Source organism: Stegodyphus dumicola, chromosome 1 (genome assembly GCF_044657685.1).
Source record: "Stegodyphus dumicola isolate Sdum_Otavi_A_Nest chromosome 1, ASM4465768v1".
NCBI classification, from domain to species: domain Eukaryota; kingdom Metazoa; phylum Arthropoda; class Arachnida; order Araneae; family Eresidae; genus Stegodyphus; species Stegodyphus dumicola.
In genome coordinates, this window is record NC_140768.1 from 143,795,950 (window position 1) to 143,812,670 (window position 16,721).

At 31.9% G+C, this 16,721-nt stretch overlaps 1 protein-coding gene across 1 annotated transcript in view; it reads left to right on the forward strand.

Annotated features, from left to right (window-relative positions):
* The window catches only part of Ufc1 (Ubiquitin-fold modifier conjugating enzyme 1), a 49,235-nt gene that overhangs the window by 15,569 nt on the left and 16,945 nt on the right, over positions 1-16,721 (forward strand). Inside the window, exons 2-3 of the mRNA XM_035363914.2 lie at positions 3,422-3,553; positions 4,280-4,356. Coding sequence (XP_035219805.1) covers positions 3,422-3,553; positions 4,280-4,356 — 209 coding nt within the window. The remainder of the gene's footprint in view (positions 1-3,421; positions 3,554-4,279; positions 4,357-16,721) is intronic.

Sequence of the window (16,721 nt, forward strand, 5' to 3'; positions counted from 1 at the left end):
CTCTCAAAAATTAATCCCATTCTTAGGAAGCGAGCAGGAAAGGGAGCGATTATTGATCAAGCAATGTGATAAGGAAATACATATTTAATGATAAAGAGGTTGTTAGAATTAAGAACTTTTTAGAAGATGTAGGTAACCCTAATGTTTCACTAACAGAAAGACTGTGGAATGATCTTGCAGAATTGGAAACTCTTCTTACTACACCGTATATAGGCACAAAAAAGCTGCATTCTGAAGAATTGATAGGAAGCAAGAATGGAAGAAGTGATGCTTGTTCTTTCTGAAATGGGGAGTTTATTTCAGAAGGAATAATTTCTTCAATGAAGAAAAGAGAAACTAGTTTGCTAGACAATGAGATCTTGCTGGGTTCAATATTTGTAGATCCAAAACACCGAATTTTCTTGGATGACGAACAAATTAAAAAGACAAAGAAAGCCATCTATGAACTTTCATTAAGAATGAAATTATTCTCAGAACAATTGGCGAATTCGAATAAGAACAGTCAAATTGCAGACATTGCAATTGAGTCTCTATCATCCTCTTCGAAAGATGAATTAGATTTTGAGAAATATTTTTGAATAATATTGAAAAAGGCTAAGGTAAAGCGAATGAAAATGAAGAACCAAGAGCCTTTGGATATGAAAATAAAAAAATGCAAACAAGATTTCTGCATGGCCTTTGAGGAAATAGAGAAATATGATTGCGCTTGCAAGACACCTCTTTTAGAACTTACAAAAATCTATCCTGAAAAGTTAAAAGAAGTTCCTAACAGGAACAGCTCTTCCTCCTACTCAAGTTAGTGTGGAAAGACTCCTCTCAGCTCTGAAGTTTATCAAATCGGATCTATGGCCCCTCCAACAAAGAAGATCTTGCCGAAGCTATACTGTTTCTTAGAAATAACTAATGCCAGTTTTTCCATTTCATAATAAATGCTAATTAATATAAATAATTTGCTATGCCATTGCTTCAATTTTTTTTCTGTAGCATCTATTATTTCTTTTATACTAAAAAAATAAGCTGTAACCCATGTGTATATGTTTACATATATATATATATGAGGGAGTCGGAGTCTGAAATTCCGGGAGTCAAAGTTGGTCATTTTCCCTACCGACTCCAGAGCCCTGCCTGTAACCTCCCACTTACCAGCTATTAACATAATGTGAAGGTGAGAAATTGGTCGATATTTATCAGCAGTCAGTCAGAGGCTAGTTAGAAGGAAGCAAGGAAGAACATCAATCTCTGGGTGCAGAATCCAGGGGGAACCAAACTGGTGTTACAAAATTTTAGAATTAAATATTTTCCATTCTTAGCAAACAGGAGGAGCCATGAAATCTTCAGCTGTCCACGGACATTGGAAACCCTAGCTACGACTCTGAAGTAGGTATACATTATCAACATATGAAATGAAAGCATATTTTAGCGATTTAAAAACATACTTTGAAAATTTGAATTTTTGAATGAGGATTATGTGATACATTAGAAAATAAAACACATTCTTCAAATATTTCTGTATTTTTTATGCTATTCTCCTTCTGAAGTACACAGCGATGTATTTTTGCTTGAAAAAAAATTTTAGAATTGGGGAGACTCGGCTTCATACGACGCTCGGCAACAGCAGCTGAGGAAACTCATTTCTTGGTTGCTTCCTTTAAAAAAATTTCAGCAAAATTCTGCATTCTTGCAAAAAATTTATTAAGGTTTCTTCCATTGCTGGCAAATTCCACAAGTTTATATTTTAAAACTAAAGGGGGGAATCACAATTCACATATAAAAATTCTTGGAACTTAGAATAAAACAAAAAAGAATGAAGGCATATGAAAATTGCACCATTGCTGACTGAAGGATTGTTATAAGGATGGTTGCTGGAAGAATTGCTATGTGCATGGTTATCACAGTGTGGCACATTCTGAAAATTTGACGACTTCTACTAAGATGGTTGCATAAGTACCTTTTTTTTTTTCTTCTTCAGTTCTGGGGATCAATTAAAATTAAAGATCTCTCTACTAATCATACAAAACAAGCAAACAACATTCTTATATGCAGCTGTACCAGTGTGTTTCTATTAAGCATGTATGTACTCGAAGTACATGAAGTACTGGTCTGCTCTGCAATGCTGAGAATTCTGCAGTTCTCTGATGTCTTTCTTAAGTTATAACAGTTCGCTGTGCATATGGACCAAGAATATACAAGTGTTTTATTGTGGATGGATGTTTGTTGTGTCTTTAATTTAGTTCATTTGTTATTGTTTGATGCAATTTTTACTGTTTTATTATGCATGTTTTGTGCATTTTGAATTTTATTAACCCGTTGCTGTTTTATGTAATTTTCAGCGTGTTGCCATTTTTTAAAATGGTTACTGTTTTTCACGTGTTAGGTTTATGAAAAAGTAGTTGCCAATGATTGGCGATTTTGCAGGAGCATTGGGCAGATAATGCCAAAGTACCTTTCTAATATTAATTACCTTTCTAATATTATTTGACAATGAAACTGAATGTACTGAAATTTTAAAATAAAAAAAATTCTAACTTTAATTTATAAACATTTGTTTAATAATTGATGTGACAATGTTTGGTAAATTATTCTCTTTGGTCATAAAGAATCGGGAAAAGGTCAAGAAAAAGTAAAACTGAATTTCATTTGAAAATGGAATAATGCAATCTACTTTATTTCTATACTGAGTAATGTTCATGATACTTATTAATTATCCTGTCAACCATAAGACTGTTGCCAAGCAGAGTGATTTAGTGCCAGTTAAATTTACTTGATATAACAATGTGCTTAGAACCTCTACACTTTTATCTGATGTAATCCTGATTGATTCTCAAAAGGCCATGTTTTGTTTTTATGAACAAGGATATAAATTTATTGTTATTGTCGATTTTCTCCCTTGTATTTTGAAAGAAATGATTAAAATTTGGCACCTGCCTTTTACAGAATAGCAAGTAGTGGGTTAGTTTTAAATTTATGTGATCCTGCATTCAAAAATGTGTGCGTTAATAGACATGGAATAATCAACTGAACACAGAAGAGGACAATAAAAAAATTGGAACAATAACCTGTGGAAAGTTTGTACTCATGGTTTCGGAGGGCCTAACAAATCAAAATTCTGTGAAACTTTTTTATGAAAGTGGGTCAAGTATTGGTTATTTATTAAGTAAAGAGGCATCAGTTTCTTCTGAATTTTGCTGGAATAATTGGCTCAACTTAAGCAGAATCTCTGCCAACTTTCATGGTCAGTGGGATAATATATAAGTATCATGTTCTTTTATTGCACTTTGTTTCATTATTTCTGTGGGTTTTTTTCCCCTTAATATTTTTGTCTTCATCAGATAGTCTTCTTTCCCCCCCCTCATGTAATGAATAGGTATTTTTCTAATACTAAAATATTTGCATAATGAACAAAGTCTTTTTTTTCCTTTAGTATGTTCAAAACAACAAAGACAGTGATAATGACTGGTTTCGCCTAGAATCAAACAAGGATGGGACGCAGTGGTTTGGTAAATGCTGGCATGTGCACGAGCTCATGAAATATGAATTTGCAATTGAATTCGATGTAAGATTTTTCTTATATATTAAAAAAAAAGCACTTATTATAATGAATCAAATAAAATATCCATTTATCTATGTCTATTTGGTAGTTTCTGAAATGGTGTCTGTAAGGAACACTGAAAAATTTTTAGAGGCTGATGTACTAAGGTGAAGAATAATATTTAGACTAGTGGTACATTAACAGTTCTATAAAAGAGTATCAGTAAAATTTTCAAGTGGAAAAAATAGCGAATAAGAATGGTGGAAAAAAAAGTATCTTACCTGTGGCTTTCATAATTTTATAAATAATTTTTGTGGTTTGTAAGTAATTTTCATATGATTTGAAACCACCCTATAAAAGCCTTCTATATTGTTTTCAGACTTCATACACCACTTAAATTCTACAAAATAGAAATTGAATAAACATAATATTCTGCAGTTCATATGTTTGTATCCTATCATTCTTATAAAGTGAATGCTCATGCTTTAAAATAATCAGTTCTTTATTCGTAACAATTCAAGGTCATTTCAGATATCTTTAATTTCCAAATTTTCTAAAAATTTTAAACTCAGTTTTTAACTTTTTAGAAAATAAGTTTTGCTAAGTTGAAATCTCTAATAAAAGAAATCATTTTAGTTTGCTAGTCTTTAGATACATATAATCATATTTTAATGATCTCTCTTAACATATATTGCATTTTATAAAAATGCTTTGTTGAATTTAAGGTATAATTTATATTTATTCTTACAGATTCCAGTGACATATCCTACCACAGCTCCTGAAATAGCCATTCCAGAATTAGATGGTAAAACAGCAAAAATGTACAGGTAAGATTTTTAAGTATACTTTTTACACATACAGACTTATCACAGTAAACCTGCGATACTCCCCGCCAAATGAGAAAGCATTAGCTGTATGTACAGATGGCTCAAAGACGGAGAAGGGCACAGGCTGTGCTTACTGTGTACTCGAAGAAGTGGGAAAGACGACTGGAAGACAAAAATACCGACTTTCAGGCAGAGCTTCTTGCATTAAAACCAGCCATTGATTTGGCAAAACGTCAATTAAGAACAAAGGTCAATGTATATATAGCTACTCTGCCTCAAGTTTGGAGCCCATCCGAGGGCATAAGACAAGTCCTTGGTGCAAGATATACAGAAAATTCTTCTAAGGATCTCACCAGATGACAGACCTAACCTAATCTGGGTTCCAGCTCATGTGGGTATTACTGGAAACGAAGCTGCAGCCAATGACTCCAGTAGACTGGAAAACGCAGTAAGTGCGTTGCAGTCCTATTTAAAAAAAATTACACTCAGTAGGCTCCTACAAGAATGGCAGAAAATATGCGAAAGAGAAAACACAGGGAGGAGAACCTACAAGTTTTTTCCAAAAGTTACATGCCGAGTTAAAACATACAGCGGTGCACAAATTCATTTCTACACTGGCCATGGTCCCTTCCCACATTATCTTAAGAGATTCGGCAAATGAGTCTCAGAATTGTGTGAACGTGGCGCGGTACGTGATGCAGATCACTAGCTCTTCAATTGCCCCCACACCGATAGATTGCATTTAAAAATACCAAGCAGTGAATACTGGCCGCAATGGGCGGAGAATACCTGCAGGAACAAGCAGGTGAAAACTAAACTAAGGTAGAGGAGGTGATCAGGCTATGCTCAGAAAGGTGCTAAGAAATTCCTTTCCCCCTTGAGAATTATATCTTCGCATCATAATTTCAATAGCAAATCAAAGTGGTGGGGAGAGGCCTTACATTGACCTGACAATATGCGAGTCTTTATTTCTTCTGATGAAGAGAATGACAACTTGGATAGGTATAATGATTGCGCTATAGAATACAGTCAAAAGTCGTTAATTCGGAATGATCTATAATCCGGACCTCAAAGCTAAAAACTTTCTGCGCATGCGGCGCATTGACACATGTGCATAGGTGTTTACGCGTGCACGTAAGACCTTTTATCACTGCGCATATGAGTGTTCGCAACCGCAGAATACGTTTTCGCGTGTGCATTTTATGTATAACGAACGGTATAAGCTAAAATTATCTAATTATCGATTTCAGTTAATGTTGATGATTGCGTTGTTCCTTAATTTTCGAATTGGATCCGGCTTATTATTTTTTGCAGACTGTAAGAGCAATACTATTCGATTATGTCAAATAGAATTTCCGATTCTGGAGCTCCCAAAGGATCATATAAAACGAAAGTATGTTTCGATGTTCATCAAACAAAAAGTGGAATTGCTGCAAAAAATGGATAAAAACATGAAGAATGTGACAGAGAGGTTAGTGAAAACGAAAAAATTTCGATTGACAAGTTAGTCGGTATTCTCGGCACAGCAATTAATGGTACTTGAACAGCGGAACTTTGTAACTGAACAAGAAATTATGTCTGTTTATAGCAGGGTTTGTAGCGGTCCTTATAAGTTCTTATAAGTCCTTATATTTGAAAATAAAATATAAAGGCTCTTATAGGTGCTTACTTTTTCTTTAAAGCCCTTTATTTTTTTTTTGTTTTTCGTGCCCCCCCCTTTTTTTTTTAATGAACGCGCTTTTTTTCCCCGTACCAAAGCCGAAACTAAATAAACAATGTTTCTTCCTAATATGGAATGTCAGATGGTGAGTCATACTCCCGAAAATAGCTTTATAGCTTTTCCCCCTTTCTCTGCATTCCGCTACATTCGGCATTCTTTTCCTCCCCCCCCCCAAATATTACATACGTTTGAATTTCTATCAAGATGTTAAAAATTTGCATTCTCGTTCTCCTTGGTCAGTTCATATTCGTGTTTATTATGATCGTTATGCTTATATTATGAGCATATGTATGAATGTTTATAACAACATAGTTGCAGTAACTGCTGAAGTATAGTAAACTTCCAAAAATGGTAGTGTTTTAACACAGATTAGCTTTCTAAAGAATAATATTCAGAATGGCTTAAATAAAGGGAAAGTAATCGAGAAGTCAAAATAATTTCATTTTTTTGGCCAATACATTATACAGTACGAAGGTTGAGAGGTCTCCCCTTTCTCCACAAAATCTCGAATATTGAAACCGTTACAGTTCGCAGCAAAGCAAGCAACATACTTTTTTTTGGTCACTTTCCAACCTGGATTAAATAGGACTAAAAGTTCTGCGGTCTACCAATCCAAGCAAAGAATGATTCTATTCCGGAAATTTAATGCAGCCTGTTCAAAATTAGAATGAAAAACACCACATATTGGTAAATCTTTTTATTAATCAATATGAGTGTAGTATGGATATTGCGCGGAGAGACGACGTGTCCTGCTCAATTATAAATATGCCACATGGACGCATAACGGTCCGAATACCGGCAGCTGTTGATTCTGATTGCATAACAACACGTGCGGAAGAATTAAGGCTCACATATTGCGCAATAATGTTTGCCATATTTTGCAGAGATAAAACAGTTTTACTGTGCTTGCTAAGTGGATTATTTTTCACTTCCATTGGACTATTTTTTATGTAATTCACATATCGAAATGTCAAAAGCATTATTTAGCTGAAAAATCTAAAAAACGGCTACAATCTAGCCCCCTCTCTTCTTTTACCAGTTACGCTCGACTATCCAGAATTTTCAGATATTTGGCAATTTCCGAGTATTCCAGTTAGTTAAGCTTTTATTTTTAAAGAATAAATCTTGAATATTGAAACTGTTACAGTTCACTGCAAAACAAGCAACGGATACTTTTTTTTTTTTTTTTTTTTGGTCACTTTCCAATCTGGATTGAATAAGACTAAACGTTCTGCGGTCTACCAACCCAAGCGAAGAATGATTCTATTCCAGAAATTTAACGTCGTCTGTTGAAAATTAGAATGAAAAACTCCAGTTATTTAGTTCTTTATTCTCCCAATACCGGCAGTTGTTGATTCCGATTGCGTAATATCATGTAGGGAAGAATTACCGCACACATATTGCGCAAAAATGTTTGCGATATTTTGCAGAGATAATTAATTTTGTTCAGTTCGAGATTTGTTTATGAACACTTAAAAGAATTTTACTATGCTTGCTAAGCAGAATATTTTTTAGTTCTGTTGGTTTATTTTTACATGATGCACTTATTGAGATGTCAAAAGCATTTATTTAGCAGAAAAATCTAAAGAGCGGCTACAGTCTACTCCCCCCTCTGCTCCTTCAAGATACGCTCGACTGTCCGAATCTTCGCCAATTTCCAAGTATGCGGGTTAGTTAAGCTTTTACTGTTAAAGATGACTGCATGAAGCAAATTTCTGTCTTCTGATTTCAGAAATGTTCCTCTTTTTTACTTAAATTACTTTGCTTGCAATATCTGTTAACAAAAAACTGATGTACAGTGAAAATTTAGAAAATGTTCAGAATTTAGATTTAAATTATTTAAATATCAATATTAGTGGAAAAATAAATTGTATTTATTATTAGGTTCCAAGCGAATACAATAAATATGACTTATTATTATTTATATTCTCTATTTTGAACTGAAATTTCATCATTAAATCTTGTAATATAGTTTAGTTCTTCATAGTTTTTTTTTCTCTCATTGTAAACTAGTTCTGTAAATTGAACTATTATTTAAAATTAAAAATAAAAAAAAAAATTAAAAAAAGTAATTATTTTCCATGGTTGAGGTAATGCTTATTCTCTCTTAATAAGTACTTCATTTATCATATTTTAAATTACAAGTCTAATTTTTAAGGTTATGCAGTTGTGTATGATGTAATTAGACAGGTGCTTATTTTTTTTCTTAAAATGTGCTTGAAAAGTGCTTATAGGTGCTTATTTTTTTAACTAAAATGTGGCTATGAACCCTGTATAGAATTAAAGAGAAAGTATTATCACATAAAACGAAGCAACTTACATTGAAAGATATGTTTAATAAAGTAAACAAATAAATATTAAGCCCCTTTTTTTTTGTTAATTTTGATACCGTTTAGATCATAATTGTTCTTTATTTCATAAATTACGGTTTCATATTTTTAATTTTAGAATTTGTGCATGCCATCTTACAAGATTTAAACTGATGGTCTATAATCCGGAAAATTCAATAATCCGGAATCGCCGAAGTTCCGACGAGTCCGGATTAACGACTTTTGACTGTAATAAGTACAGAGGCAAAAAAGTATCCCTCCCAATGCGTATTATACTAGATATAGCTTTTAGCACAAAAATAAAAGACATATAATAATTATTTATCACTATACAATTATTATAATTAATTATGAAATTTTTTTCATTGTTTAACAATACACATAAATTTTACCTCAAAGATATAAAAGAATAATGATCAATTATAATAATTATTTATTGTTATATAATTATTATAATTACAATAATTAAATTATTAGAATTCATCGTAATGATAATATAATGAAAATTATACAATAAAATTTACTTATTACATTATATTATAAAATAGTGTGCATATATAGCAAAACTATTTTGGTCTTGTACTTTTATGAATGTATAATAAATAAATACAAAAAATTAAATGCAATGTAATAAAACATTAACTATAAATGATGATCAGCACATAAGCTTAGATTACTTGAAATTGATTTTCTGTCTTCTTATGTCTGTTCTCTTTGAATGCCATGAAAATAAACAGAAAAAAAAAAAAAAAAAGAAGAAGAAGAAGAAGAACGGAAAAAATAACAGCGCACACACTTTATAATAAAAACAATTATTAAGTGCATAAATGCCTATATATAATACTCTAAGTAAGGCATTGAACCAAACAAAAAACACAATGCATTAATACAGTATTAAATTATGATGCACTTAAGAATTTTACACCACATAGTTCACATACAGTGCAATACATGCAGTTATAAAGTACATAAATACTATATGAAACACACTAAAAATGGTGTTTTAGTGTATTTCATATGGGTACTTATGTACTTTATAACTGTGTTATATGTATTGTGTATATTGTTGTATTGATGATTTAACTTATAAACTGAGTGAATTACACATAGACACAGTATTAAAATAATGATACGCATACAAATTCTTATGTGTATACATTATGTATTGCTTACAAATATAAAGTAGAAAAATACATGTGAAATGCATTAAATAAGAGATTAACCTAATAGGATGTGCAGTGCACAAATATGGTAATAAAATATGCTGCATGTAAAAATTGTATACTACACAATGTACACTGCTATGTAATGCATACAGTTCTTAATACATTTCTCGATCATGTAGTTCACCAACAAGTTTCGTTTTTTCTTGTCAACCTGCTGAGCAAAGGTGAATTACCAGCAAGAGTCATCCCATATAATAGGATTGGAGTTTAAACTCTCAGAATAAGGCAAAAAGGTTTACTCATCTTTCAAGCTGCAGTTGTCAGTTCTTTGTGGCAGGGAAGGAATTAAATTCTCAACTAAGTTGTTCATATGCTGGTAGCAGCTTTGCCAGCAACCATATTACAGTTCCTCTTGATAGAACTGAAATCTTTTAAAAGAAGGATCTCTCTGTTTTTCTCGGAGCTTACTGCAAAGTTTTGTTTCATCATTTTAGGCAATCTGGAACTTGCTCTTCTGTTCTTCCACTAGTGCCTAAGCCTAATGCATCCCTCAGTTGGTGAATTCACCTTCACTTTTGGCTGCTTGCAAAACAAGCCAAGCCTTGGAAAATTATACCATTATATGTACCATCTTGCCATCTTAAGATTTTCAAGGACAATATCAGAGTTATGGTAACTTTATAATATAAATTCTGAAAAAAAAAAATTACAATGGCGTCACAGCTAATTTTCATTTGTAATTAACCTTTTTTTTCTTTTGCAGGACATATTCAGTGTATTCACATTGTTTCATCTAACATTTTCTAGGACATTGAGTGTATGATAATGACATAAATCTTGAAAATTGGTCACAGTGATCCATCACAGTTACACTATGTTTTCTGGTTTCCAGTAGTGAACACTTTCGATTAGCTTAGTCACAGAGGAAGTCAAGAAGTAGTAATTGGGCATTTTAATGGCTAATCTAAACTGCCCCAAAAATATTCTGGATGTCATTGGAATAATCGCATAATGTTGATACAGGAAATCTGAAAGCTTTTTAGGCTGAGACTGTTATCAGTATGAAATCTTCTTTATTGCCATTGCAGCCAAAGGTGGACTTGTACAATTTTAATTTTGTATTTCTATGTTGGAGAACAGGGTTCGTACAGTCCTTAAAAGTCCTTAGATTTTTTGGAATCGATTTTTGGTCCTTAAAAGTCCTTAATTTTGGCCAAAATCAGCAGAAGGTCCTTAATTTAAATCATCTGAAATTTCTGTCTCTTTTTACAATTGCCATTTTGAGTGTGAATTAGCATTTTGGAGGAATATTTTCGGCGATTCACTGGCATCTATGGTTATCTTTTGAATGGGTTTATGGGTTGTAATTTGTTTTTATTTCTGATATAATTGATGGGATACTCGAGTTTCTAAGCAAGAAGTGAAACAAAAGCCTTTCAAAATTCATTTTTTCTAGTAAAGAGCTCTTAAACAACTTTTAGCTTTAGGAGATGTGAAGTCTTTTATTAAACGGTTCTAAATTTGGTGACTTATTAACATTTTAGCAATTTTACGATCAGTTTCTATAGAAAATTTTTAATTCCGAGATATGAGAATTTTTGGACGATTTTTTTTAAACATCCTAACATTGATAAATTTCATTAAAATAATGGTAATATATTGAAATTATATTTAAAAAAATAACATTAGAATAAAACATTAATTTCCATTGTCATATTATAAAATTTCATTTTGGCAACTTATACAGTATTTTGACTCTGAAAAATAAAGAAGGTATAATGCTATAAAGCACAATCTAAGAAATGGCTCTTCGCAAAAGCAAAATTAGCTAAGTAATTAGTTAAAAATATCTTTTTAATTTTTTCATGGTAGAAGTTTTTCCCATGTAATTATCTCAGAATATGTATCAGTTTTCTCTATAAAATTAATTTTACACTTTTTCCCTCCTTCCCCCCCCCAAAATATGTCCGGCTTTTTGCTGTTACTGAATTGGTAGGGATAATTTTTCTTTAGTATTTTAGAAATTGCAGCTTGGAAACTTTAGAAGGATTTGAAGGCAAGATTTATAGACCCACGATGCTAGAAGATTCGAGAAATATGTGACAAAATGAAAAATGTCTCCATGGCATCAACACGTAATGGATGTATTTTGCTGAAAGTTTGCGATGAATTTCTTACTTTTTGGAGAACATGGAACTGGAAGAACAATGAAAACATAGTATTTGAATGTTTTACTCCTGATAATAGAATCATTTTTTTAACATGTTTATCTTCCCTTTATTTTCTCTACTTTTCACTAGACACAAGCATGGAAAATATCAAAAATGCTTCTAATCTAGTCGCATGGGCAGGCATTATAGAAAGGGATTTTTTTATTAATAAAGAAATTGAAAACTTACAATTTAAAAGATTAATCTAATAGGTTTTAATGCAACATACACAGAGTTCGCACTAGGCATTTTCCCACCTGATGCAATCTCTGTGGAGCCTAAATTCTGCTTCCAATGCCTGCTCTAAATTCTAAAAGTTTTGCCATTTCTAGATTTTGTTGTTCGGTATGTCACTAAATTCTAAAAATTCTGCCACAACGGCTCTGTAACCGGCCTTTACCATATATATTTCTTGTTAATGTTCATATTACTAAAGAAATAAAATTAATTATTTTCTATACATTCTAAATGCATTTCATGTTTTTTCGAATAACAGAAATCTTTAATTAAATCTAAAAATTCTAAAATGAAAAGGAAGCATGTTGAAGAAAGAAAATAATAAAGACAAAGAAAATTATTCTTCAAAGAAAATGTGCAGTTATTATTATGTAAATTACCCAATTGTTTATGATTTCAGCCTTTACTATAATTTCCCATTTCTGTTTCCTCATATGAAAGAGTTACTGAGCCAGACAGTGGCGGCTCGTAACTAAAATTAGTGGGGGTGCTGTTCCAAAAAAATTTAACTTTTGTTTCAAAATTGTGTAAAAGGAAACAAACATGTATAAAAAGAAAATTTATTTTGAAACATCATGAAAGCTTACAAGAAAAAAATTAAACATTTCTTAATTACTTTAGCCTAAACTGTTACAGTTTAATCTATATCTGTTTATTTAAAAATGAAATCCATTCTTCTTTGTTTTAATTTGCGCAAAAAGATCAATAATTTTCTCCTTGATCTCTGGATGACAACTGAGGAAATTTTGCTTTATTGAAAGCAAAGCAAGCGTATTTAGTCTTTCCGAATTCCTAGTGCTTCTTAGAAAAGTTTTCATTCTTTTCAATGTTGAAAAGCACCGTTGCCACTGATGTAATCATTGGGAACTCTAAAGAGAATTTTTATCAGTTTCGTAAATTTCACTGAGATCATCTACATTATTTTCGAAGATAAATTTCAGTAGCTCAATTAATTTGAAATATTCATGGATATCCGACCTACAATAGAATACTTTTAGTTCAGTTTCAAGCTTTTCTTTGTCAATCATTGGATATGCTTCAATGGTCAGTATTATTTCTTCTGTAGAATGTTTATTCCTAAAACTAGCAAAGCATTTTTTTATTAAACAATTTAGCAGCTGCTAAGTGTTTAGTGGAAGAATATCTGTGTATTTTATCAATACATAGTATAGAATCACATATTTCCTTAGCTTCTGCCATCAGTGTCTTTGAAAAATTATCACAGTTCTTTGAATTTCTTAATTTTAAAATAGCAGTTTTGAAATTTGTTATATATTCGTTAACTTTAAACACACTAATTTCTCTGTATTGCATTTAGTTATATTGTTGCATGCGTACGGGTTCGTTATGAAATGAATGCACAAGTCCGATGAAAAATGAACAAAAATTTATTATTATCACAACAAAAATGCTTAAATTTTCTCAAATTATGCAGTATTACAATATCTCACAGTAGAACTACTCAAATGTCCAATAGAACTTAATTCCAAAACAGCTAAAGAAAGCTAATCCGCGAATTCGCTACAATCAACAAGAGCAGTTTTCTAAACAACAACAAACTAAGCAACTGTTACAAACTGAGAGGTTTTCCTCCTTTTATAAGATTTTTAAATCGTGTGCGAGAATTTTCTGGTACTTTCTCGAAATCAAAAAAACATATTTATTTATTTAATGTTAAATGCACGTGCTCTTGTATTTTCAATTTTTCCAGCTTAGCTTTCTTTTAATATTCGTCATGCGCTGCACTGCGCGGGAAATAAAACCATTTGATTTATAATTGAACTAACATTAGCTTTTTAAATACCAAATTCGTAACAGTATATTATTTCAACATGAGGCATAATCTCATGAAAAACCTCTAACCAAAACTTGAAATTATCATCATTTAGATATTTTAAAATGTCTGTTGCTTTTGCAATAGTTTGATCTGCATTTGATGTTGATTGAATTTCAGTAAGGCAATTTTTTAAAGGTTGCAAATTTTCATGAACTCTGTTTATGGTCCGTATGGTGAAGTTGCACCTTGTGAGGAATACGACACACGGGGAGTAAAAGTTCCCAACAACACGCCAGAATTTCAGCACTGCAAGAGCGACAGTGCTTTCTCTCTCCCTGGCTCGGCGTGCTGCTTCTGTGTGCGCATGCGTTGAACAGCCAAATACCATGCCGCTGGAACTGTGAAGCGCGTAGTTCCAAAGACTTTTTCACAAACCGGGGGATGGCTACTGACATTAAGCTTAGGGATTATGTATTGTAAAAGTATAAAGAAAGAATTAAAGACTAAAGGGCACACTGTATTATATATTAAAAATTGTAATAAGTGGAAATAGGGGGTGCTGCAGTTCCACAGTGCTTATTACGAGCCGCCACTGGAGCCAGATTAAATTAAAATTAAATTGTATAATCTTTGACCACTAGTTCACACTCTTAGTTTGAATTTGACTGTTCTTGTTTAATTACGTCACCGTGAGCTGTAAATGATTTTGTTAGCATCAGAACATGCGTTTGTATTCCAAGTTCTTTTTATATAAGAGGCTTATTTAAACCTTTGTCTGATATTTTAGTTATTTTCAGACATAGCGATAGTTGGCTTCACATCAGTTGGGGGTTTTCGACTATTTAACTTTTACCAGATCAAGTAAACCCTCATAGGTACATTGTGGAGAGGTTGACGAGTTAGGAGATAAAGCAGGTAGGTGGATGCAGAAACTAGCGAGAGCATTGGTTTGCATTTTGAGACAAATCTCTGATTGTTAGAAAGGATGCTTAAAGAGAAGGAAATTGATATAAACTAGCCAAAATGTTTGGGAAGGCTTCAAATTAAAATGACAGATAAATATTTTGTTGAGTGTTGTTGTTACAAAACATAAATGTTTTGTAGCTTTTAATGTGTAATTATCCTAATATCGTTTAAGAATCAATGTTACAAATTACATGTATTTTAAACTGTGAAATTTAATAAGGTTTTGATTTTAATAGGGCTTTTTTAACAAATATTGTTAAAAAATAAAATTTAATTGTGTCCATGTAAATAGTACATAATGACTAAGGTTATCTAATTACCTAATTTACTTATTTATAACTAACTGCTTATCCTTAAAAATTATCTCTGCATATTAAAGCGAGTTATTGCCTTTCATTAATACTCACCGTGGTCACAAGGTAAAACACAGAAACGTAAAAATTCAAGTAAAACTTATTCTTTGCATCGAGTGAGACTTAAAATAATACAAAACAACTTATCACCTCTGGTGCTTTAATGGCTTATTGGAACCTTAAAGTATATTAACTGGGTTACAGCCCCTGAAACTCTACACGAAACTACAACACTAACTGCATCAAACAGAGCCCGACTAACTTTCAATACTTGTGAAACTACATCAGGACACCTGCCTACATCAGGCCTTTCAGGTTTGTTCTAATGAGCAGGTCTCTCTCTAGACAAGCAGCAGCAATAACAATATTCAGTCTTTTGTTCTGAATCATATTGATTAGGATCTTACTTCTCATTTTAACCTATGCCGTTTGACATAAAATCTACCTGCTATTTACTCAACCTCTAGACTGACCAAGTACGTAACAAAATGAGACATTTAAAAAAAATCAACATAAAGCTAACTGTGAGTAAAACGTAAATGTCACTTATCTTCTTTCAAATATGTCCATCTGTTGTAAGTGTAAAATATTTAATGCTACTTGATAAATTGCATAAAGTTTATTTTATTCTCAAACTTATTAATAATTACGTTAATTAATTCATGTTTAGTAATAATGCAGATTAATTAGGGATCTATTTTATTTTTAGGATGATATTACAAAAGTGAAATTTAGGCGTAGATAATATTTTTAATTGAATTTATTCAGTTCCCATTTGCTCATAGGTCCTTAATTTTTTTTCATTAATGGTCTTTAGAAGTACTTAATTTTCATGTGCAGAAATGTGTACGAACCCTGGAGAATTACTTGTCAAAATGTCTGTGTACACCTATTCACACAGTGTATAAATTTTGTACGGTCCTTGAGTCCTTAAATGTCCTTAGGTTTTTTGGAATCGATTTTTAGTTCTTAATTTTGGCCAAATTTGGCAGATGTTCTTTAATTTTAATCATCTGAGAAATTTCTGTCTATTTTTAGTGTGAATTAGCATTTTGGAGGAATATTTTTGGCGATTCACTGACAAATATGGTTATCTTTTGATTTGGTGAGTGGGTTCATGGGTTATAATTTTTTCCTATTTCTGATATAAATGGTGGGATACTTGAGTGTCTGAGCAAGAAGTGAAACATAAGCATTCCAAAATTATTTCATTTTTTCTAATGAAAAGTTCTTAAACAATTTTTTGCTTTTGGTGATGTGAATTCTTTTATAGATTTTTTAAAAAATATTGTAACATTTATAAATTCCACTACAATAATGGTGATATATTCAGGGTTCGTACGGTCCTTAAGAGTCCTTAAATTTTTTGGAATTGATTTTTTGTCCTTAAAAGTCCTTAATTTTGGCTAAAATCAGCAGAAGGTCCTTAATTTTAATCATCTGAAATCTCTGTCTGTTTTTATGACTGCCATTTTGAGTGTGAGGACTGCCATTTTGAGTGCCATTTTGATTGTGAGCCATTTGAGTGCATTTTGGAGAAATATTTTTGGCGATTCACTGACATATATGGTTATCTTTTGAATGGGTTCATGGGTTATAATTTGTT